At 37.0% G+C, this 26,636-nt stretch overlaps 1 protein-coding gene across 2 annotated transcripts in view; it reads right to left on the reverse strand.

Annotated features, from left to right (window-relative positions):
• Positions 1-26,636, reverse strand: part of LOC102069943 (cadherin-7) — a 91,085-nt gene that overhangs the window by 59,909 nt on the left and 4,540 nt on the right. For both annotated transcript variants that reach the window (XM_026793222.2, XM_005486737.4), the window contains exon 2: positions 20,602-21,005. In XM_026793222.2, the coding sequence (XP_026649023.2) occupies positions 20,602-20,811 (210 nt within the window). In that variant the 5' untranslated portion in view covers positions 20,812-21,005. The remainder of the gene's footprint in view (positions 1-20,601; positions 21,006-26,636) is intronic.

The raw sequence follows: 26,636 nt of genomic DNA on the forward strand, positions 1-26,636 counted from the left end.
GTTTTAGGCAAATAGATTTAATTTTTGCTTAAAGAAACTAATGACTCAAACCTCATTTATACAACTGCCTAATACAATTAAATCATGTGAAAAAAACCACTGCAGTGAAACTCTGAATCTTTGCTCTTACTAGCTCTATTTTGGATCTTGCTTCTTCTCCAGGGAAGGGCCTAAGTTCACTTCCATACATGCCAACAGCATTTCCACATGATCCATATCTATTCATAGTGCACCAAACAACTTGCTGTTATATACTAAAGCGACGGATTTGCTGGTCCGGTGGTTTGATTTATTTTGTTGCCAAGAATCACTGAAGCTGTAAGACAAAAATCCCTTAAAGTCACTACACTCTATTTCAGCAGTATAATAAACTTGTTTCAAGGATGCTTCCTTCCTGCCTTCTCCACATATGGCTTCTACAAATGTGTTCAGGCTTTAAAAATGTAGCATGGCAAACAAATACCAAAGTTCTCAGCATACTTCATAGAAGATTCTCCCTGGGCTAGCAAATGTTCATGGGCTTGAAAAGTTTATGAATGTGTAGCAGCTTGCAGAAACAGAACCTTCAAGAAACTTCTCTCATTCTTCTTCTCAAATTACTTCCTCACTATACATGCAATAATTTCTGTTTGCACAGTATTAACACACATATAGTCAAGTACAGTTTCCTGAGCATGTATTTTTCAGAACGAAACACATACATAGGTGCACAAATATATAAATTTATAGGAATATGTATATTTTCCCTTCTTATACCACTGCACATACTTCTATTAGTTATTTCAGTACAGTTTATTTTTTTAGTAAGTTAGTTATTATGACCAGACAATGCATGCATGCACTGTCCCTTATATCACAGAAATGGAAAGAGAGTAAATGAAACAAGAAAAGCAGTAACAGAATTTATGTACCTTCAATAATGAAAAATTAATGCTTTTACTTTTTTATCTCTCCTTGAAAACAGAAATAAGACATCAGAATACAAATATGGTAATTGGAAAGTTGTTTCTCCCATAATGCTTTTTCTACTCAGCCATAATATTTTGGGACTAGGATTTCAACCATGGAAAATGAGAGCACATTAGAGGATCTATTTTTTCATCTCTAACTCAGTAATCTATAAAATCATCTGTAACAGCACTGCACAGGAAAAATAATCATACACACTTCTTGTTTCACTATCATATCAATAATACCAAATTTACAAACAAAAATTCATTTGCTATTACAGTATTTTCTGAGATATGTACTTATACTGAATGTATTTATTTTAGCTTGGAAATTATACCTCCCATACTGTCTCTTCTTTGTCAAACTACTGATCTATAGTTTGGAGTGATTATCCTCTTTCTGCTTCAACTATCCAAAATAGCTTGCAGCATTGCTTCGTTGATAATGATTTTTCTCATAGGAACCTGCTTCCAAAGAACATTAGTACCAAGGAATAGACACCCAGAGGGTGCAGAGCTTTCTTCATTTGCTTTTGTTTTGGTTTTATGTTGTATCAATTCCTCACATTTAATTTGCTTTTGAAAGTTTAATGCTACTAAAGATCGACTCATCATCTTACCTTGTGTGTTAGTTGGAAGTGCTGACACACTGAGAGACTGGAAGACAAGGGTAAAATACCTAACTGTAAAGCAGTGTCAGTAACTAGGGTTAAGTGTCTGGAGAAGTTTATAACGTACTGGACTACATAAGAGAGTATGATCTGATCATTTTAATGATTAAAGACTTGCAATACAGAAAAATTGTAGTTAACTCGGTCCACATACTCACTAATCTTTAATTTCCTGAAAACAACTATGGACTTGTTAACCAATATTTAAAGAACCTATCGGAACAAAACAGAATTTACATGTTGGTCTAAATACAAATTTTAATTTTTAACAAAAATGAGAGTACAAATGTCAGAGTAACAGTGCTTGTTATTGAGTTTTCTTCTTAAAAAACTAAATTCCTATTGTCTTTCTTTATAAAACTGTATGTTTGAATGCAATACTCGATGCTGACTTTCAGGAAGATATATAGTCCAATTGAAATTGACAATTCTCCATATGAACAAATTGGTTATATGTTATAAAATATTTCACACCATCCAGGTATTTTCCAAAGCATTTTCACAAACTAATCCATAGATCTTCTCACTAAAATCAATGGGACTACTCCTAGACCCAAAGAGCAAAATTAGAATTTTGACACAATGCCCACATTGGATATAATTAGTACCTTGGAAGGCATGTTGTGGAGAAAGTCACAAGTGCCCAGAGCTGACAGTGGGTCAAGGAGAAAAGTCAGTAACAGAGAATTTAAACACAAAATTTTACTATAGCATTTTAAAATGAGTGAATTGTTGCATATGAAAAGAGCAGGAATGAATATCTATAGTAAAGCATTATCGTTTCCCCGCTAGTATGACAATGTAAGATGAAAAACCAGTACATGGCCAAATAAAGTGAAGAGTATTAGATACCTTCATGTAGACACTTGTGTTGTAAAATGAGTTCAGGTAAAAAAGAGCAAAATAATCTCTTGGTTAATTTGTAATCATAAACCACAGGTTACTGTTGCTAGTGTGTTTACATTTCATTTACAATCTCTTTTAGAGTCTGGCTTGATAAACACCCTAATATTTCTGTTAATGCTTTCCATTAACTGCTGTGACCCATTTCTAACTCTGCAGTAAATATAAAAGTAAAGGTAAAACACTGAATGACAAATAAAGCACTCTTTTTTTCAGCAGACTAGAGGAAAATTTTTATTTTCTTTCCCCTACTATCATGTATTTCACTGAAGGTAGCTTATCATATTGAATTTTACCCAAAAATATTTCTCAAGTCCATCCATCCACCCATATATATATTGGCTTGTAATTCACAGCTCATTGTTTAAAATTGGCTTCAAAATCTGGAGAAATTTAACCTGGTGCTAACACCACATTAAACCTGGTTTAGAATTTTCTAAGTTAGGAAATCATCCTTATCCATGTGGATCATGTCAGGACTTGCTTAACAGTCATGAGAGCTGGTACTAAGCATATGTTTAAGTATCTTTCTGAAACAGCCCCTTAACCCCTGCTCTAAGAGAAAGGTTGCTTTAATGAACATGTGTGTCACATATGCCTAATTATAAGAAGCAGCACTGAAAGATTAAGAGATTTCCTTACATAAATTCACACAGTAGCTGCTCAGTATTCAGAACAAGCTGAAGCAGAGTATGCACAGTAAATATGGACACTTGCTTGAAACTAATCAGATCATTTAAAGTGATCTTTTGTGGATAGATACTTTAAGAACTTTGATTTCTCCCTAGCTTTTTTTTTTTTTTTTTTTTAACCATCCAAACTTGCAGGCCTGCAAGGATTTTCAGCAGATCTCAAGATAGTAATTCATATCTTGATAGGCATTTAAACTTCACAGGATTAAGTGCTGGGAAATAAATGCTTTTAATGCCCAGGTTTTCCACTTGTTTTTCAGAAAATATTTGAGGGGGAGGATAATGCCTTATTCAAACCTATAAAAACTGCCTTAACATGAACAATACTAGGTTAATTGTAAATCCTCCCAGCTTAGAAGGATTTTAACAGTTCTATGTAAAAGGCAGTGCTCTCCTAGTGCCTTTTTCTATGCTGGTGTTTACAACAAGCTTTTAACAAAGAAAATCTCATCAAATTTCTCTGCAGTCATTATACCTTGTTTCCTTAAATCATATGTTGCCATTTCAGATGATGAGAAGATATTTATGAGGTAAGACTGAACTTCACTTGTATTTAAAAAAACCAAACAAACAAGGATATGAGATTTGCCATATACAATGATGATGCTGAGATTTTTTTCATCTGTTTTCACCATTACATATTCTTACTGTATTTCTTACTCATTGCCATTAAATGCTGGTGATACAGGCAATGTATGTGCCACTAATAAACAAATTCTGAGAAAATAGTGAAATGGAAGGTGTTATTTTACACTGTTCATATATACTTGCTGAATCTACCCTAAAATTCAAATTATGCACACCTGTTTCTAATTCTGTAAGCTATTTGAATTCTACTGAAAATTTTAGTGTCTTCTTTCAAAATTGATTTCTGAGGCTTTTAGTATTTCACATATATTGAGAATTTTCAATTTCCATAGAGACCCCTCTGATTATCTAAAACAACATGTCCTTTGAACACTGTAAAGGACATTGAAAAAGGTACATAATTCAAATTCTTACATGGTCTCTGAAGAAATTACAGCACTCTTACCTAATGATCATTTTCTTCTTGACCCCCTTCTGAGAGGGCTTTGGTTCAACAAAAATAGGGCACACAGTGAGCCACTTATGAGAATACTCCCCGCTTCTGAAACATTGTGGTGAACACAAAGGTACAGGAGTTACCAGAATTGCGCATTCTGTTTTCTCCAAACAAGATCAATCATCTGAATTTACTCACCTCTACCTCAAATGTTGCAACTCAAATGACTGCTACTATTTTCTCTGTCATACTTCTGGTGTACCACCAAGCATCTCCATAAGGGATCTCTCTGATCCATTTTATAACTAAATCTGAAAATAATGTATTACTCTTAGAGATTAGAGTTTAAATCACTATAATACTTGCCCCCAGCATCCAGGACTCATCTTTGCTAAGTTTCACTTGACACAGCATGTAAACTTCTCTACCAGATTGTCTGAGCGCTCTCAAAGCTTAATTGATCCAATTTGCATGTCTCATCCTGGCAAAATTGTGCATCATTTCTATCCTCTAGGACTAAGTGATCACAATCTAATCACTTTGTATACAAAACAGATGCAAAGTTTCCAGCTCCCTTGCATGCATCCATATTAAAGCAAGTCTAATTCGACAAACAATCTGATCTTTTTGTATTTTTATAGGATTACTGTCTCATTGATAGGCCTTCTGTCACCAATTGTAATGTTCAGAACTTTATACTCAAGGCATTTCCACTCTTGTCTCATACCTTCTGTGTGGTCCATTAAAATGAGCATTTCATCTAAGGAAGTCCCCTTAGGGAAGCTCTATAAAGCTTGGTGTAAATCAGCACAGCTCCGTGCACTGAAAGAAAGGTACAATTTCTATTAATTGAGGATCCTGTAGCTTTAAGGGGAAAAATAATTAATTATATCCCTATTAATTGGCCTCTGAGCCTTCTACACTAATAGATAGTGCCAAACTTTTATACTTTAGCGCCAAACTTTTATACTTGTTAAAAGAAAACTGGTATTTTCAGTAAATATTAATTAATATTAATTGCTACTGCACATGAAAATATCTTATTTATGCTATTTTGCTGTAAATTGTCCCTTCAAAACTACACAAGTTGTCATATAAACACAACAGCATTTTAGTAAATAGTTATGTTGTTCACAAATAGCTGAAAGTCGCCTTGTGAAAATAACACAAATAAGAGCTTCTGCAAAGAAAAGTCACAAGCAGATTAGTCAAATTAATGAAATATCTACACACTTCAAATCACTAAAATCAAACTTTCTGAAGTGGACAGAAAGTTCTATTTCCTAATCTCACTAGTGATTCACTAATAGAATTTATATTCTCTGCCTGTCTCTAGTTTATATACAAGTTCAAAGGTTGCTGTGTTTCTTCAGCCACACTCTTACCACATATTCCAATCTGTTGAATTCACTGTCCAATAGTACCCCCTGCTCTTCTGAGAGTTTGTAGCAGGCATATTTTTTTCTTACATACATCCTTTTCATCACTTCTTCCACTTTTCTGCTCTCCATTAATCTCTATTCATATTTGCCCAATAAAATTCATGAGAAGGCAAAGAAATTGTTCAGAGATTTTTGAAAATTTGTTTTCAGTGAAGAATACATGAGAAACTCTAAAGCTTGCTGTTCACAGAAGTCATCAATCACTGGTGGTCAGTGTTCATGACAGCTCATGATAAGGAATACCCTTCAGTTTGCTCTGCAGCTACTTTTAAAACTTGTGGAAGACTAGAAGGTAAAACCGTTGCCTATATAAAAGACTAAAGAAATTAGAATACATTATTAAATTCTGTAATAAATTTTGGCAAAGGTAAAGCATGCCAGTTCACTTATAAAACCATGCTTTTGTGTCCATATACACACAAAAATAGTGGTACAAGTGGAAGGATGGTAGCGCACCAGCAAATCTAGTGAATTCAATATTAACTGGTAAAAAACAAAACTAATTAATCAACCAAGCCAATTTAATAATTTAAAAAATGCATTGGGACAGTAAAAGACCTTCTATTAATATGCATCATGATAAAAAGTAATAGCATTAAACCATCAATTCCTTTCCTTGTCTTGCATTTCAGACCCAGTGGACAGGTCATATGCAAGCTGTTCATACTGCACTCTTGGTAGAGTCTTTGCCCTGGTTAAAAAAGCAAGTAAAGACCCTGCTATCTTCAGATTCTGTTCTAATTTCAAAAATGTAGGGCCCCATAGCTTACAATAGGATTTTGCAGGTGCAAGTCAGTGGAATATAACAAACAAGTCTGAGGATGACACTCAGTTTGCTGTCTCTCAGCTGTGTTAGCTCAGCAGGACTAATGGCAATAATAAGTGAGAAAAAAATTGTCACTGGAACAGGCGGGTGTGACTCACACATAGAATTCATCTACTGAGTAACACAGTATAATTTTATGCAGTCTCTTTTAAGAGCAAATTTTCTGCTGGTCTGTAAACCATCAGACACATATTAAACCATCATATTGTTTGTATGAGTTTCCAGGCCTACGTGAAGACTCAGGGCCCTGAGCAGCCTTTGCCATGTGACAACCTACTGCTTTTTCTGACGCTCCACCCTGAAGGTATTTAGATACTGAGATAAAAGATTTAGCAATGCTTTTTTGAGCCCAAACTTACAGGAAAATATCAGGGAGGGCCTATTGATTACTGAGACATACAATTTCAGGAATACATAAAGAAAAATTCTTACCTTGCCTTACAAGACATCATTTATAAAGTGATGTTATCTTCTACCAAACATTATTAAATAGTACCTTGAATGTTTAAGAAAATCTACCTTATTTTTTTGCACTAGTTCTACTGTAAACCAAAGATGCATTTTGATTTTGAGCATACACTGAACATAGTGCTCATCCTCAGTTGTATCCATATTTTCACCAGATTCAAGTTACTATGGAAGAAAAAGCATCTGGTTTCACTCCATGACTCTCTACAATGTCACACATACGATTTCTGCTGAAGTTCTCTTATCAGTAAAAGTCATTTACACATACAGGAATGTTTGATTCCAGCAAAATTTGTGATACCGCAGATCATTTTGGTCACTAATAAATTTAACTCTTCTAACCTTGAAGGTGAAAGTCTCCCCTTTATCCTGCTAATTATTTTACAAAGTAATTTTCCAAAAAATATAATCTGAGACAAAAATTGTTAGCACATCCTGCTAAAGCCTCAAACTGTGTTACCAAATTGTATTTGCATTTTAAGTATAATACAAAGCATGCATCAAAGAATCAGAACTGGAAGACTGACCACTGTCTAAAACACATATGACAACATAATTTCAGAAGGAAAAGTAAATATCTTCCCTTTTTAATACGGTATATAGATACAGACCCTTATATCCTTAAAACAGAAGGATCTGTCATCAGGGTGGACGTCTTAATCTTTCCATCTTCCTCACAGTCTAATTTTCTGCTTGGCAGGTATTTTGGAAGCCTGACAAAGCACCTGGGCCTTCAGTCTGTATCATCCCACACATAAGGCAGTCATTGACTTCACTTTGTGCTACTAGAAGTAAAATTGCCAAAAAACTCAAAAAATCAGAAAGATGACTTTGTCAATAGACTAGCAGAATGGACCATCTTTGTCTACCCATCTCTGCTTAGTAAAATAAGAGATGAATGGAAATTGTTGAATGTGATACTGTGACTTAGATAGTGTGGAACAGCGACTAATTTTGACAGGACACTGAAATTAGTCTGCATGAAAAAATCTCATGCAGCCTGAAAACAGATGGGAGGAAATATAGTTACATGAAATGATCAATGTCAAAATACCAGTCTAGAAGGAAAGGTGTCTACTAAAGTTCTGAAAACCATGGATGACATTATTTCATCCCTTTAGCACCCAAGAAAAAATTGCTTTGTAAGGTGTGAGCTGCCTTCTTAAATGGTAGACCAGAGAACTCATCATTTTGATTTTTGGCTCTTAATTTGGAAACAGTCTGGACATGGTCCAGTTACTTCCCTGACAGCTGCACATATTTGCATCCTTCCATCCGTCTGCTGAGAGCTCATACTTGCTTGGACTCCTCCAGATCTTCATGTTGTTTTTTACTTACCCATGCTTTATCTTGACCCAGTAATTCTTGGAACCTCTATGTATAGAATGCTATTCTGTCTTGTCCTGGGCTGTTTGGCATTCTGCTGTTCATGTTTTAGGCTTTTTTTTTTTTAACAAATTCCAAATTCTCCAGCCCTTTCCGTAATGTTTTATAAGAAATATTTGCATCTTTCATTTTCTATTCATTGCTTCCTTAGTCTCATTAAAGAAGCATAAAAACTTGTTCTACTAGGTTTTTGTCTTGATGATATTTGCTTTTGATGTCTTGCATCACAGATTACCTTGCTGCACACAGCGTTTTCCTCTTTTGATTAAAAATGAACTTTACTTACCTTTTTTATCTCTTTCAAATACATCTACTAGTTAACAGACCTACTCCCCTGTATATTTCTAAAACCTGGCCACCTGCCCTCCTTCTCCATCTGTGCTAACATAACCATGTCAGGTCTGCTTTCTAGAGCCCATGGGGTGGATTGAGGTGACCTAAACCAATGTGTGATTCATACAGATGCATGTAGCTTCTTTAGCAAAGAGCATAGGGAATCAAGACCTACACTTAAGGTGATCCTCACCTCAATCCCTGTCCTCATTCAAAAGACCATCTCTATCCATGTGGATGATAACAAGGGGATCAGGAGCAGTCAGCATGGATTCATTAATGCTAATTCACACTAGACCAACCTGATTGCTTTCTGTAATGAAACTGCTTGGAGGGATGGGGGCAGTAGATATTTTCTACTTTGACTTCAGCAAGGTTTTCAGCACGGTATCTCTCAACATCTTCACAGGCAAATTCAGGAGGTGTGGGTTGAATAAGTGCACAGTGAGGATGACTGAGAACTGGCTGAACCAGAGAGCTGCAGTCAGTGGCACAGGGTGTACCTGGAGGCCTGTCACTAGTGGTGTCTCCCAAGGTTCAAAACTATGCCCAGTATTTAACTTGTTGATCAATGGCTTGGATGGAAGGGCAGTTGTCTCCTCAGTAAGTTCAGTGATGACACAAAGCCGGGAGGACTGGCTAATATCCCAGAAGGCTGGACAGCCCTTCTGAGGGATCTTGACAGGTGGGAGAGATGAACAGAGAGGAACTGTCTCTAATTCAAAAAAGGCAAGTGCAAGGTCCTGCCCCTGGAGAAGAATAACCCCATGCACCAGGACAGACAGGGAGTGACCTGCGGGAAGGCAGCTCTTTGGAGAAGGACCCAGGGGTCCTGGTAGACAGCAGAATGTCCAAGAGCCAGTGTGTTCTTGTGGCCAAGAAAGCCAGTGGGATCCCAGGGTGCATTAGGAACAGCACTGCCAGCTGGTCAAGAAAGGTGATCCTGCCCCTTTACTTAGCCCAGGTGAGGCACATCTGGAGTGCTGGGTCCAGTTCTGGACTCCTCTGTACAAGAGAGAGCTCCATGGAGCTCCTGGAACAGGTCGAAGAGAAGGCAACAAAGATGCCTAGGGTACTGGAGCTTCTTTCTTCAAGGACAGGCTGAGGGAACTGGGCCTGTTCAGCCTCAAGCAGAGACGACTGAAAGGGGTGCTCACCAATGTCTAGAAGATTTTGAAGAGAGATGCCAAGAAGATGGAGCCAGACTCCTCACCAAGCAATAGAACAAGACATAACAAGCAGAGACGGAATCACAGAAAGGTCCATCTGAACACAAGGAAGAATGTTTTTATTGTGCAGGTGACCACACACTGGAATGGGCTACCCACAGGAGTTGTGGAATCTCCCTCACTGAAAATATTCAAGAGCTGTCTGGATACAATCCTTTGACATGTGCTCTTAGATGATCCTGCTTGACCAGGGAGGTTGGACCAGACAACCCACTGTGTTCTCTCCTAACCTGAGCCATTCTGTGATTAGACTGTTATACCTTAATCTAAATTTATTTTCTCATTGATTTCAGTTTTACATCAGGCTCTAGAGTGATAAAAACCAAGTAAAATGCTTCATCATGTCCCTTCCCATCTCACACTTAATCTTTGGCCTACTTTTTCTTCTCTTTAACTTTTCCAATCTCTATTTTCCCAAACTAAAACAAATATAGGCTAGAATTTTTATATTTTCCTTGAATTTTAAGATAAATCTAAATTAAATAAATGTGTCAGTATAAGCAAGAACTATTCCTCAATTTGAGGTCCCTCCATTGCTTCCTAGACATAGATACCCACTTGTGTATATGCTTCATCAGTGCTATCATTCTAATTCCTGCATGTTTGCTCCATAAAACCTTGTTTAACATGGTTCATGTTTCAAACAACTATTATTTCCATTGCTTTGGGACTGATACTTGCTCAGAAGTATGCTTGATTCAGCATAAAGATAAAAAAAACCCAGAAAAGCAATAAGGCTTTAAGATTCTCAGCATGGTAGTGGGGATGAATTTGTAAAGAAAGAAACAAACATGAATAGTGCAATTTGAATCTTACAATGAGAAAGGAAGTAACAGTCTCACTTGGCTTATTTCCTGTTTAGATGAAGCAACAATAGAGTGCTTTTGTTCACAGCTTTTCACTGTCAAAAAGATATTCAGAAAAGGAGCGGATGAATGAAAGAGCAGTATGGATGAACACAAGACTACAGTGTAGACTCAAAAGGAAAACCTTTTAAAAGTATTGCTTGGTTAAGCAACAGCTAACTGCTAAAGGGTGAAAGATGGTGGGAAGGATAACATTCTGCATATACAATAAGAATATGAACATCCAGGAGCAAGTGGAATTATTTAAGCAGATTTAATATGTAGACTATGTAGAATTACAGCCCTGCCAGTTTAAAAAGAAACGTAAAAACATGCCAAGCACTTTTCCAAATGCCTGCTCTGCCCATATAATGTGTATAGATTGTGTAAGAAAGACAAGTTAAGTATTTTGCTAATTTATGGCATTACGTTTATACCATGATTATGGAAACTTAAGAAATGACCATCTGCTTTTCCCAGCTGTGTCTAGAAACTTTTCATTGTTACAGGATAACAAGGTAAAATTCACGTAATACAGCACCTGCCTACCTTGTAAGGAAAATGAATTGCCTGATTGCCTAGTCAGCAGGGTAACAATTTGGTACCTCAGTATGAAGTGCTTAAGCAGCTTATCATCCTTACACATGAACAATCCAACTACCAGATTTTCCATATTTTGGAAGCATTTCAAATGAAAAACAACTTTCTGGGTTCAATTCTTCTCACACATACTCCACAGCAACAGAATTGCATGTCTTGTTAAACCCTAACGTAATTTCTCATGATTTACAGAAACAGGAAAACTAAATGAAACAGTATGACTCTGGCAATGTTTTGTGGAAATCATGCAGAAAAATCTTACATCACCTAGAAAATTACATTAAATTTCTTTCTTTCTACTCAGAGAGGGCCTAAGAATTTTCTGTGTTGTAGGTAAAACATTTACTATGTAAGAGTGTCCTTTGTTATTCTTAGCATATACCTTTTGACCCGCACACAATGTCACAATAAACCCCTTTGCTGCTATAGGAACATTAGAGTACTATATGAATGGAAGCCACTATTTCTTCACTCACAAAATGTGGAATATGTTAATATATGTTGCAAACCAATCTTCAGTATTCCTCTTTCACTAACTTACAGAATAAAATATCAGTTAAATATTCAATTTTGAAATGACCAGATATTTGTATTGCAACATTAATACTCTCAAATGGTCTCCAAGTGTGAATAAAACTGATCTGAAGATTTTGGACTAAATCTTCAGTTACTCTATGAACAGTATAATTTAATAATCAAAACATATTAAAAAAATTTTAGCCTTCTTCTTGAATGTTTAGAATTAGCTTCTTCTCCCAGGGGAGGACTCTGAAAAAGACAGCTTGAGACCAAGTCAGCAAGGCATATTTTGTGTTTCCTGGTACATGAGTAATGGCACATGAACTTCTGTATGCAAAAGAGCTATATCTCTCTTGGCATTCTTATTTATCTGGAAGAAAAAATAAGGCTTATTCTTAGCTATGTTTATGAATTGTAGTGTGCTACTCCCATACTATGTGCCTTACACCTACATAAATAACAATATTACTTTTGCAACAGCACAGGGCTGTAACGTCACCAAATATTTTTACACTGACAGAACTGTTAATGGTAGTATTTTTTTTTCAAGAACATCTGGAAGAAATAATATTAAATATATTCTTCAACTTTATGAACCTATTTACTGATTTTGGTGATAGGTATCTGTTGCCAATGAGCTTCTTCATTGGCTAAGTTTACACTTGCCTGGAAAGGTTAAAAGGGTTCCTATTTATACATTGAGCTCAAATGAATTATAGTTAGGTGTTCATAACATTTATTTATATATCAAGTAAACAACCCCCATGCCTATTTTCAACTGGCTAGTTCTCCTTCTTATAACCTTGAAATTATGAAAGATAAAGCATTATGACATCCTCAAACTTCTGCTCTTAGTATAGGCTGGTACTCATACCATGACCATGGTTTGAACAGTTGGGACAGAACTAGAGTTCTCCTAGAGCACGCACTGCACTGCCTTTTCTAAGAGCTACTTGTCTCTAATTTACATGACAGTGAGTATCTCTTCCAGTGCAAAAGTGACAGAGAAGATGCTTATAGCATAAGGTAGCTAATAGTTATTCTAAAAGAACTGAGCAACTTAGTGTATTAACATCTTTCTTCTCTCAGCAGTTCCACCATTAGCACTTTGCTCAGTTATCTCTTCCAAGGAAATGCACAGTTTCGAGATAATAAGATAACACTGAAGAGATTTCCAGTACTTATCATCAGTGCATTTATGTAAAAGCCAGTTTATTGCATGCAAAGGAACCATTCCCTGATTTTTTTTTTCAGAATCCTTTAATATATTGTCCCAGGTTCTCCCTTTAAGTGGTTGAAGTTAGCACTGAAACATTGACATATGTACATAGGTGCTGTTTTATTATGTGATTATTGGAGGGAAAAAAAAGAGGAGCCAGGAAATTAAGAAATGCAGTATAATATTTAAAAACAAATGTGAAGCAAAGAAGAAATTCAGCAGTAGAGTTATGGCAAGGCAGCAACAGTCCTGGCAGCACTTTAAGATGGTGACACATGGAAAATACTTAATACATGAAATGAATGCCCAATGAGTCTGCAGACAGACACTTATGGCTAACAGAAGATGTATAAGTGAAAAAGGCAACATGAAAAAGGTAGTGTGACAGCAGGCTACAAGATGTAAAACTATAAAGCATATGCAGTCTGATATTTTGAAAGCAATTGGAAAACATCCTTTATCTTTACACGTCTGAAAGAAGACGTAGCCTTGTACTAACATAGATATTAAACAGATCTGCACTTAAAAGTTTCAAAAAAATTGTCATCTATAAATACTAGGAAGTAAAGGCAGGAAAGGGCTCTCAATTATATGTTCATAATGTTTTAAAAGGTTGCATGAGTCTCATTTTCAGAAAAGAAATATTCTATCTTCATCGAAAAGAACACTAGTGACCCACTGTTCTCAAACTATTTTCAGATGTTGATTAACACTGTAGTTCTCTGAATTCTGTCACTGCTTCTTAATCTGCTATTAGTTCTCACCTTACAAGACCACTGCCTCAGCGCAGGGGTTGTGTTTACTTGCATTTTAGATAGGAAAATAATTCATGAATGGACTTCCTTCATCTTAGAACAATACAAATACTCACAGTCCCAGATAGCCACGGTTTTACAGTGCTGTATTTCTAATGCCATTAACACAGAACTGTGAGACACGAGGATGGACATAAAACTGGATGCTGGATGACAGCCAATAACAAGAACTAAGGGACCAAGTACATTCTCTGAAGACAAAAAGGAGAAGGAATGTCAGCTGAAGCAGCATCAGCTTGACTGACATCAGAGCTTCAAATCTAATTCTTTCCTGAAGATAAGGCATTTTCTGATAACCAGCCAAGCATACAGGAGCCTCTCATCTACATATAATTGCAAAATTAGCTTTTACCATTGCTTTTCTGTTTTGTCAGAGACTCATAAAATTTAGTTTTAAATAATGCCCAAAAGACATCCAGAGCAGTGCACTGCAGGTAGAGCCTCTCACTCTGCTGAAATACAGGAATGGTATTACAGGATTACATAAATAGCATGGCTGTGCCATTGAACGAAAAACTGCCATGAGGGCTACCTAATTTACTGATGTTGTCATCACCTTCACTAACCTTCCTCTTCTGTAATGGTACATGTTAAGGATCAATGTTCTATATTATAGAAAGAGATCAAAACGCTACATGTTCTGGTTCAGTATCCAACCATAAGTCTCTCAACTCTATTATCACTTTTAATAATGAAATTACTTATAAATTGTCTTTTAGTGCTTGGGCTTGTGAAATTGTCATCACTTTAAATCCCTGGCATAAAAACTTCTCTAGTATCCATTCAGCTATGAGAGAAGAGGACTTCCAGTAAAAAGGGAGAGAAGAAATTACAGTGTAGCTGTTCAGGCTGATAAAATCAACCAGGAAAAGGCAGCAGATTTTAGGTTATTCTTTTGGATAATTCTTCCTGTGTGCCTTAATCTCACCATTGTCCCCAGAGACACTTTAGCCCTGCATGCTAAGGAGGGAACATTTGGATTGTCAGTCATCTCTCAGTTATTCAGGGTAATCCACATAAATTATAGCACGGAAATAGCACACAAAGCCCACACTGACTACTCAGTGAAGAAAAGTGCATGATACTGGGACTGGGCAGAACAAATTGAAATAGTAAAGTCATACATGAGCAGTACAACTGAAGCATCACTTCCCCAAGACCTATTCAACGCATAGAGCCAGTAAGCAGGACTTAATTATTTTGTCTGTTCATTCATTCCACTTGCAGCACTTGTGGTAGGAAAATACTTGACAAGAATGGTTTGTCCCATTTTACTCAGATGGTCAACTGTTATCAATTTTCTTAACACAGAAAAGCAAAGAGTTCCTGAGATGGATAAATATCAGAAATACAGCAGATTTTCTTTTTCCCTTCCATAAATGGTCTTCTGGGAGTTTATAAAACAACAGTGCTTCAAAGATTATGATAAAAGTAAAGATAACACAAATAGAAAGTGAGAAAAAAATATTACAAAGTGGAATTTTCTTTCTGAGTTATTATGCTGTCTGTTTTCCACACAGAGGCCACAAAAGACAGATGAAAAATAGCTGCTCTGAATTTGGTGTGTTTGAATAGGGGCTTTTTTCCAAAACTTCTTGGGGTGGAAAATGAACAAAAATCTGCAGAGCTATGGGTACTCTCAACCAGGAGCTTACTTGCAGAACAGGCATGAACATTTACATTGCACAGGATGCTTAGAGAAAAAAATCAAACCAGACTGAAGCTGAGCAGAGAGCCTTAGTCCCTCTGGATGCCTCTAGAAGCAGCAGGAGGGTCAGATCCCTCCAGGGAATTGCACCTGACTGATCTCCTTCTTCACTATGTGCAAGTGAGTCAGCCCAGTCCTTTTTACCTATATTTAGCCTTTGTAACATCACCCCATGTCCTCTCCATTTCCCTAAATGCCAGTAATATTCCCACAGTTCAGTCTAGTCTGACTGAGGGGGCAGCACCTGCTTTAAAATATTTTAGCAAAGACACTTATTATCCAATTCAGTCAAAATTCGTCAGCCACATCTGAAACTGTCAGGCTGTGATTCTATGAAAAGAGCCCTACTGCTGACTGCATCTGTATGGACTGAGACAAGGTCACACCACAGATAAATATAGTATGTGAGTAATTCTGTCACCTTATTGAAATATTCACCAGCACCTTTGAAAAACAAAGCACTAATCTAAAACCCCAGTATCCTCTCCTATCCAGCATCCTTCTCTCCAAAATGAAGAGACTGGGAAAAAAAACTACCCACTCTCTATTCTAATAATAACATAAACTTGTTATATGAGTGCTTTAAAAACCCATCCTTCCTGTAAGTTCTCTTAAAACTTGTAGAACTTGCAAATTCTCTTATATGACATAATTTTTTAGGAAAAGTTTAACTTCATTTCTTATTTCACATGCACCTCATTCTGTACTACTCTAGGAAATAATAACGCAAATATTAGTTTTTATGCGCTTTTGTCCAAATAGAATCCAACAGGTTTATTTACCTTAAAACAGTCAGAAGAGGCAGGTAAAATTGTGTTCAAAGGCAATGACTCTGAGATCTAGAAAACTATGGGCTCTTAGTTCACTCATTTAACCTTTTCTTGCTTTTACAATATAGAAAATGCAGGTTAGGACTTACGCTTTACTTTCTCTTACATTATAAATAAAAAACAACACTCAGGGCATTTTATGAGTTCAAAGCATTATTTTTGAGAATTGCCAATGAGCCTCTCAAAGTTACATACTAATTTATTGGGTTTGTGCTCGGTCAAAAGTCTCCAGGTTTTATTTTCCATCCTTCATAAGTTAGTGAGATCTCAAGGGAAGAGTTCAATTCCGCAAAAAGCTTGAAATGGCCCTTTACCTATACGTAAATTTAGAGCCATTGGAAAAGGAGAGTTGGTTTGGATCCTAAAGAAAACAGTGAAGCCAGCTATCAATCAGCATCTCACACGGAATTCAAAGACCTTTTTCGCTTCTTCAGGTTTATTTGTGGCTTCTTTTGTTTGTTTGGGATTTTCTAAACTTTCTAATAAGAAAAATGAAATTATTACTGGCAGAGATTTTGTGTCATTGTAATGCCTTTGATGAGACTGATACTCTTGCAGCAGAAAACAGATTAAAACAAATAATAATAAAAATAACCCAACCCATCAGACCAAAAAACCTCCAAAACCTGGATGCCTGATAGTTATGTAACAAAACCAAAAAAGGACCAACAAAATGTTCAAGTTCTACTTTTACTATGCCCCTTTTTGTCAATGTGTACCCATGGAAACTTCAATTACAAGACTGTATGCAACTTTTCAAATATTCAACAAAACAGCATATTCAACAACATTTTTCCTAATTTTAGGTGTTTATGTTTCACTTAAAACTACTCTATACTATTTTTTTTTCCAAATAGATTCCATTACCATAATTTACAAGGAAAATATAGAGTAAGGCATTTTACAAAAACATATTACCAAGCAGTAGTAAACATTTTCCAGAAAACAGAAGCCAGCTATGCTTCTAGCTCAATAAGCATCACAGTTAACTGCCTCACCTCCTACGTGGCATGTCTGGAGGAGAACAGTGCCTATCCAAACAGTTTAATGTGTTAAACAGTTAAATGCTTCACTCCTTCAAGTGAACATAACATGTGCTGTGCTGACCCACAGAAAAGAACTGTATATGGTTCAGTCTGATTATGTGTTAAGCACCTCCCAAGAAGTGCTCGAAATTACATCCAAGATGATTAAATTTATATCATAGAGAGGAAGGAGCTAAATTTTAAAAGAAGAGAATAAAAAAAGGCACCAAATTTCTGTCACCTCTGACTCCTATTAGAGTGAAATTAATGGAACTCCTCCAGAGGTTTCTCCAGAGTCACATGAGAAACAGGCCCTGCTGCCTTAATAAAAAAAAATACATATGCATTTAGGAAAACGAAGAAAGGATATCAGGAAGGAAGGCTGCAGTAGAGATGCTCAGGTATAGATGAAGCCTTGTTAAACAAACATGAAAACACTGAAAAATTAAGAGAAGGACTTGTTTTACTGAGATGAATAGGAATCCTACTACATTATTTACAAGGAATAGGATTTTACCCATCATGATCATGTAATTAAAGTATCAGCAGGCAGACACCCGGGAGGACAGAGCTAGTGCTGAACACGGAATTAACATTGGTATTTCACAACTCTTGAATGATTTGCCATGTAACCCTAACATCCCCCAAATGCTGCCGTCCAACCAGAATTGCCTAGGGCTTTGTAAAATTGAATAGTGGCAAGGAGACAGCATTTCCCATTACAGCTCCATTTGCTTGAGTGTTTCTGAAGCCTTTTTATCTCACAGCCCTTAAAAGCTGGAGGAAGGTCCCTCCTTCCTGGATGTGCACTAAGATTGGCACCCTGCAAAGCATCCTGAACGTAAGGCAGGGCAGGGCTGGCCTCCCCAGAAGCAGAGCACTCTGCAGAGTCTGGTTCCTGCTTCCACTTCATTTGATGAGAAAAGTGACTTATGAGAGCTTTTTGCTTGCTGCAGCTTCCTTACCAAGGGAAAAAAAAACCAAAAAAAAAAAAACAAAACAAAAAAAAAAAAAAACAGAGAGAAAAAAAATTCCATCCTTCCTATCCAAATCTCAGTTTCCACTGTCCCTACCTGCCTGCAAAGGATTTAAATCAAGAGCAACAATGTTTTTAATAGAAGAGGGGGAGGAAGGTGACTGGTGCTCACTTCAGCCACACTTGTAGTGGTGCTACACATAATACGTTAAGACACAGAAAGAAATTCACTTATTCACCTTTTTGCTCCCCTGTGTGGGAATGTGGCTTCGGTCATGACTGCACCTCAGGAGCCACACAGTGAAAAGCCTCTACAGTGAAAAGGTTAGGAACTGGGCACATCTTATCTTACAAGATGCTCAGCAAGGACTGTGTTTCCAGGAAGATGGGCTTCTTTTTGTAAGTGAAAATTTTTATCTGCTTTTCCTACAAAGTGGATTGCTGGTACAAATTCCTGAGCCAACAATTCATACTGCTGATACAAAAGCAGACTGGGCACAGAATGTTTCAGGGGAAAAAAAAAAAAAAAGGTTGTGTTTTGGAAGATATCTGCTTGTGAATGCTAGGACTCTTGCAAAGGACGGGAAAGAGCAGACTGTGAAGCTAAAAATAACCACATGCATGCAAATATCATGTACTACAGCACTACCACAGCATTTTTGGCCATAATATAGCAATCGACTGAATATGAAAATTACTACAGATCAAAACTAGTCTTCACTCAAGTATTTCAAGACGCTTCCTTTCCAGGAGAGAAATTCAAATTTGCAAGCCACACTTCTTTTTTTATCTATAGGAAAGGATGCCAAATAGGCCATTTCCAGAGCCACAAGAGAAACTCCAACCTGAGGACAAATTTGCCTAAAAGACAAACCCACACAGGCAACCAGCAGCTGTGTGGCATCAGAATGGATACTGCTACTTAATGTAAAACTTTACCAAAACTTTCAAGACCACTGTAATGTCACCACAAGATGACATTTATGATTCTAGTTCATCTCTCTTAAGGGTTCAATAATGCAAAGTACCAGTCCCAATTCAGAAAAGCACCTAAACACAAAGATAGCTGCAATCATGAAAGCAGTTCCCTATTTAACTTGATTATTCCGTTGGCATGATTAAATTCTAAGTGCTTAACTGCATTAACACAAACATCAAGGTTTTGTCTCAGTAGGATGAATTAAGCTGAAATTCATTGCACTGGTATATTTGAAGCAGTGGATTTCAGATTACTTCATCTCTTTTTCTGTAAGTGTGCTGTTGTGCCAAAAGCTGTCACTCCCTTGTTTTCTATGCATTTGCTGTATTTTAATGAGAAAGTCTATTTATTGATTCTGATATTACCGAGAAAATGGGTTTTCCTTTCAATAAGATGATTACACATAAATGTTACAGAGAAACACAAGAGGGGGTTTTGTTTTGTGGGCTTTTTTTTTCCCCTGCATAATTGCTGAAGGCAGCGCATTACCCACTAGCACAAGGCAGTAAATGAGCTAAGTCCCGGATTCACAGCTGTGCTCAGCGTGCTCCATGTGCAGCGACGGGCGCTCAGAAAGAACCATTTGGGATGCCTTGATGTAAAAGGGCTGGCTCTCTCCTGGACCCGTGCCCACCACAGGCGAGGTGAAGCCACAAGGCTGTGCTGTGCACAGAGGACAGCGAGGCCCCCAAGGTGACAACCTGCGAGCCAGGCAATGTCAAAGAAAAGCAGTAATGCAGACATGCCCTCCTTTTCACTCATCACACCCACAGACGCCTGATTCTTTCTCTCTTGCTCTCAGTAGTGCTGAGTTTTAGGGACCAAACAACATAACATACAGAACTTCCTTTCTGGGACTACCTGTTAACTCTTAAAAAAGAATACTCATTGTTATGTTCCTCTGTTTTAAAATCTAGTATAAGGAATAAATATTTTCTTCCTATCAGTGGTGGTGAGACAGTTTCATTACTGTACTCTGTTAAACAAGCAGTGCTAATATACAGAGGTCTTAAAGAAAATTGCAACAGGAACCTTGAATTCTTACGAGAATGCAATGCGTTGCTGTTCTGAGCTAACAGAATTACAATTTTTAGTTTGCATCATATAAACACATCAACAAGCAAGCATCTGCACCCTCCAAAGTTTATTTAAATCCCCTACCTTTCCTACATAGAGTGGGTCTGTACCCATGTATTCTTCCAGCACAAAGAACTGATTCCACACCCAGCTGCGTTTGGTTCTCGTCCTCCCTGATTGAAAATAGGGCTTTGACCTGGACCTTGTGATCTCTGCTTGATTCATCCCAGAAAGACACAGGAAAAGAGAGAGTATCTGAAGAAAATGGCAAAACTCCACTTTTCCCAACTTCATCTTTTTTTTTTTTTTTCCTCCTCGGTGAAAGAAAAAGCCTTGACCAAAGCAGGCACAATTCCAGTTGTCTCAGTAGCTCTAGCCTCCGACACGGTGTCAGCTGGGAGTCCAGAGATAATAATCTGCAGAGGGGCCGATTGGAAGATGTCACCACTGCTGAACAGCCCTCACCAAAGAAATGGTGTAATGGGTACCTATGCAGGAAAAAGACAAGAACTGTAGTCAGAATTTTATTTTTTTTTTTTAGAGAATGCAAATTCTTTTCAGTTTTCACATCATGCACGGAAACTGTTTATTCATTACTTTTCTCCTCATCAACACCAATGAGTTTACATAAATCTCTCCAAGTTTATAGCAAACTTCTTGGATGGCATTACTACTGCTGATACAACTGTATTTATAGCCATAAAGTTTTCTCCTAAATGTCCTCATAATACACCAGTTTTTTTTTTTTTTTTTTCCAGTATAAATGCTAAAATTGTTCCTCTTTAAAACAATCAAAGTAAGTGTAGTTATTATTTAGAGTCATTTGGTTTGATATTTTCTGTTCTGTCTGCCATGGTCTCATTTACTTAATATTACTATGATATAATTACAAACCAACTAGAGGCACCTAGTTCTAATAATGGCAGGGATATATCATAGATTAACTCTCTCCCATATAACTCAAAAGTAAAATGAAGGTGCATAAGATGAATCGGAACAATTTGATTGATTCTTAGTCACCGTACACCAGATGCTATGATTTGTTCTGATCTGAATCTGACCTGGTAAAAAGCCCTGAGTCTCCCCACTCAATTTCACTACATTCCTAAAGCAAATGTCAGGCACTGTAAGAAACATGTTAGACTACTTTATATATTTATACAGAAATATGCCCAGAAAGATCAGAAGATAATGTCATTTTGTGTTTTCTCTGAAACCTTGATTTAATTTTAAATGATTTTCCAGAATTAACAAATTTAAATCTGTTTTTATTTAAAAATTTAATCATTTCATAACTAATAGGACTTACTAATAAAAAAACATGTATTTTTTTAGAAAGAGAAACTTCAATACTTAAACAAGACTGTTTTCTGCTTTTTATGACTGTGAGCCTCCTCTGCCCATGTAAAAATATATACTTAGCATAATGTTTTTAAAAGTATAAATTCTGTCAGTCAGAACCAAACATAGCTTTGCCTTTTAGAAGAATCACCAGATAAGCAAAGCTGTCTTCTAAACAGACATCCTCCTTGTCCAAGTGAGCAATAAGGGAGACAAGAAGCATTTATGAAGTGCCAAACATGAAGTGGAAATAAGGATGAAATTAAAATAGATAACGGCATTAATTTGGAGTGAACTGCTGCTACTTAGGAAGCCACGGAAGAAAGAAGATTTCATCCTTTATACTTTTAATTAATCTAAAAAGGCTAGACATTAAATCACATACACATTAAACACTCTGGACTGATTATCATAGTCCTACCCATTACTACTAAAACTGAGTGAAATGCGATATCCACTATCTGTTTTCAGTATGTCAGGCCCTTTCAGCTGCAGAACGCCTGTGCATTGTGCTGCCAAAGGTACCTAGAGGGCAGAAACATGAAACAAATAAAAAGCTCTTCTGATTACAGACTGTATTTAAAGCCTTTTTATTGTAATCCCTTCTGTGGTACTGCCCTGCACCAGAAAGGCTTTGCTTAGAGGCTGGTGGGATAAACCACAAACCCACTGAGCGTGTTTGCTAAGCAGAAGCAATTTGAAAGCTTCCAAATAGGAAAATCCAGTGTCTCCCTACAGGCAAAATGAAAAGAATAAGCAAGCCTTACCTAAAGACCCTAATTTTGAAAACATGATTCTACAGTTATAAGATGTCACTTCAACATCGACCAAAATTCTTGTCACAGCAGGATTAACAAGCAGGTGTCATCCTCGTTAGAAGAGCCTAGTTTGAAATGATTAATCCCAACTAGTCATAACTCAGTTTTGATCTGGCCCTTTGGGTAAATCATGACCATATGACAGTAATTACTGAGAGGGCTGCCAATGAGTGTAAGGAAGTAGCTGTGCTTTCCCTGTGATATGTTCACTTCCTACTGCTCTGCTCAGCTACGTTAAGTGTTGTTTGTAGTAGAGGCTGTTTATGCATCCTTGATTTCCCCTCTCTGTGTCTAAGTTACATCATGTTAAAGACATCTGATATTGATAAACTGTCAGTTTATTTCAAAGAGGCAGCAGATTGTTATTTAACAGAGATAAAAATACAAAATGGATTTTCTTAAGAAATGTCAGTAAAACATTTACAATATGTTAGAGTCTTTTCACTAAGCAGTTTGAAATGTCTTGTTCTTGCTCAGAACAGACATTTCAAACCTAGAATTGCTCTAACCTTTATCTCGAACAGTGTTCTCTTATATCCTTTCTTTTACACCTGCAGGAAAGTATGAAAGCCACCATATGGAGTGCCATGGTCCCCAGCCACACACCACAGCACAGAACTGAAAAATGCACCCAAAATACCAACTGAAAAACAGTCCATATGCTAGACAGCACAATCTGATGAAAAGCAGAATACTCACACCTCCTGGAAAAAAAACGTTGTTGTGGTTTACTCATTCTCAAATACTTTCACCACACAGACTCCAAAATTCCAATTATTTTTATTCAGCTGTGTGGCAGCACTTTCTGCTCTGAAACACTCTTCCCTCCCTTTTTTCTCTTCCTCAGGATAAGTCTTCCTATTCCTCTTAAAGCCCTTTTTTAAAAGGTTTTGATTTATAGTTCTTCCAGCACATTGCCTTTTATATGTGATACCTCCAAGAGCATAAGCCTCTTTATATTCAAAAATAATTTCTGTTTTGGGAAGAATTATTTATTAAATTGCATTTCATTACCCTTCTTACTGAGATGCATGCATGGATGGACAGATAGAGACATAGATAGATAGATAATTTTATACAGATTTTTTTGTCCAAGCACAACTAACACTTCAACATCACCTGTTCTATGATGTCTATAAGTATCAAGTCCACAAGACCACGTAAGCAACGTCACAGCATTCATAAAATTGAAAACTAAGAGGTACTGTTGGTCTTTTTTTCTTCATTAAATCACAGCTTGAGATTTCAGGGTTGCACTTGCAGCAGTGGATAAAACTAACACTGACAGTGACAGAGCGTATTCAGTGCTCTGATTCCAGTGTCTTCACTGTCATGTGTATTTACTGACTTGACTGTGATGGCAAAACTGACCTGCAACCACTCAGTACTTTTTGTTTAAAGATGCTCTTTTAGGAAACGCTATCTCTTTCTGCACAAACAAGATTCAGAATATAAAAAAAACGCTGAGAAATATTTACACTTTTGATATAATGACTACCCTAGAATAAAAGTGTACCTTTACATCTTGTTTCTGATCTCCCAAATGCTACTGCCCTCCCCAAATAGGTGTAAACCAAATCATATCTCCTCATTCACACTTGCCAACCTAAAAAGTAACTTAGGCCTTTAAAAATAAAATTGTCTGCTAATGTATTTAAAGCATTAAGCTCTAGCTTTCATATCTAAGCTTGTTTTCCCTATTTGCTTTATATGTAGTCCTGGAAATAACAAATATGAAAAATACAAAGTAATAGAACTGGTGTGTAATTTGGAGAGTATGTTATGTGATCTGGACAGTGCAGGTAGCATCTCTCAACTAAGCAGTAACATGCTGTCCAAGTGAACAGCTGTAATAATAAAAAAAAAAAAAACACAAAACCCAAAAAACTAAACAAAAAAATTGTTTATGTTCTTAAATAGCTGGCTGATATATAAAATCTCAGACTGAAGAATACACATTTGAAAAACATAATAACCTTTCATTCAATATACATCATAAACCTTACATTTTCTCCCATCTGCTGTAAAAAAAATAAACTAAATTTAAGCCACAGTGTACTGGTATACACTGCTAAACTGAAAAATGTTATTACTCTACTTTCCCAAAACAATCTGCGAATGTCAAAAAGACACTATTATGCACTGTCTCCAAGGGGCAATCTTGATTTGTTGAAAACAATCAGATCATGAATAAGATCCTCAACTTAAAGGAATAGTCCCCCTCACTGCAAGCAATTAAGGGTAATTTACACCCACTGAAAATCTCTCTGAATATTTTGCTTCACTCCATAATTTCTAAAACAGCTCATCAAGTCTAGTGTTCGTTGTTTGCGTGTCACAATGAGCACCAGCAGATAAGGACAAGTTTTCAGTCTCAGAGATATCATGGAAGCCCTCCTTCCCCACATCTGAGATTTCCCCAGCCCTGTAGGGCAATTTGCTGAATGCTCTTGAGATCATCTTTGCACCACCTAACCTTTGCAGCCAAAATGCAAATTCCTGCAGACTTCTGCTCACACATTGCTACCAGTGTCACAGTGCCAGCTTAATCTATGAACCATATCATTTTCCTGTCAACCTCTTCAACCTAACTAAGGATTTTGTCCTTCAGCATATTTTGTCCTCAAGTGTTTCTAATGTGTAAAATGCTTCAGGAAGAAGTGGAAATCCAAACCCTTCTCCTTTACTAAACTCCACCAGTCTGGATTGCATTACTCTAGTTTGAAATCTCACTGTCAGCCACGCATTGGAGTTGTAACTGAAGAATTTACCACTCCTATTTTATTGCCTTCTCTTCCCTTGTCCTCCCCCCTGCCCCATTATTTTCCTTTCATCAAATTTCTTAAATTTTTGATACCATTGCAAAATTTACTGAGGTCCAAAATATGGACCTCACTGACTGAGCAGCCACCACCTGCAAGTAAATCTTGCATTAGCTTGGTCAACAATGCATAGTTATTCCATGGGGCTTCTTGTTTTTTCTCTACTTTAGTCATTCAGTAAAATCAGAGCCAGGGTGTTGAAATAATTCCAAGGGTGACTGTTGCCACTGGATCTTGAACCATGATCCCTTAAACAAAGTAGAACCAGCAGGTGAGCCCCCTGACAGCTGGACTGCCCTCACTGAAATATTTATGCTTTGACATTCAATTTTACAATGCCCATTGGACAGGGTGTTACGTTTAGTGGCAGAGAAAATTCCCCTTTGTTACAAGTCTGCAGCTCCTCCATGTCACACATCTTAAATATTACAGGGGACTCCTCCACAGGCACATGAACAGGAATGTGATCCTTGAGACAAAAAGGTTTTGAGAAGATAACACGTCTAATTACGGTGTAAATTGCAGTGTCCGGTTATCACTTTTTTCAGAGAAAGTAAAAAAGGAAAGGAGGGTGCCTTGGAGCAAGAGAGGTGGGGACCCTGTGATGAAATGAAGCTCTGCAAGTCAAGGCAGTACGATGAAACCTATTAACTCCCTGTGCCAGATGACATTACAACTACAGACCACAACCTCCTGCCGCTAACTGGCCTAAATATTCACATGGGAGATCTGTAAATGTAGTGCACATCCTGCAGTCTGCATCTGGTTATCTAGCAAAAAACTATCACTGCTCCAAACATATGGCTCTGTTACACTAAACTGGCTCCAATACCCTCTGACTCAGGTGAAAGGACCTGATGAGACGATAGAAAAACACGAGGTATACTGCAATAAATTATATGGCTTTTAAAATTTTCATAAAGAAAACCAAGCAACAGCTTTTGGTCTTTTACACTGCTCTGCAGTTGATCATAAGATTGCACGTGTCTAGAGTGCTAAATTGTTTGGGTTCTTAGTAAGTTTGTTTTCTTCCCCATGCAAAATTAGCAGAAGAAAGATCTTTTTTTCTAATATCATTTTCTCCATATGAAAGGGTTTTATTGGTTTTTCACCTTGCCATGGTGCATTTGAAAGATCT

Source organism: Zonotrichia albicollis, chromosome 1, assembly GCF_047830755.1.
Source record: "Zonotrichia albicollis isolate bZonAlb1 chromosome 1, bZonAlb1.hap1, whole genome shotgun sequence".
Lineage (NCBI taxonomy): Eukaryota > Metazoa > Chordata > Aves > Passeriformes > Passerellidae > Zonotrichia > Zonotrichia albicollis.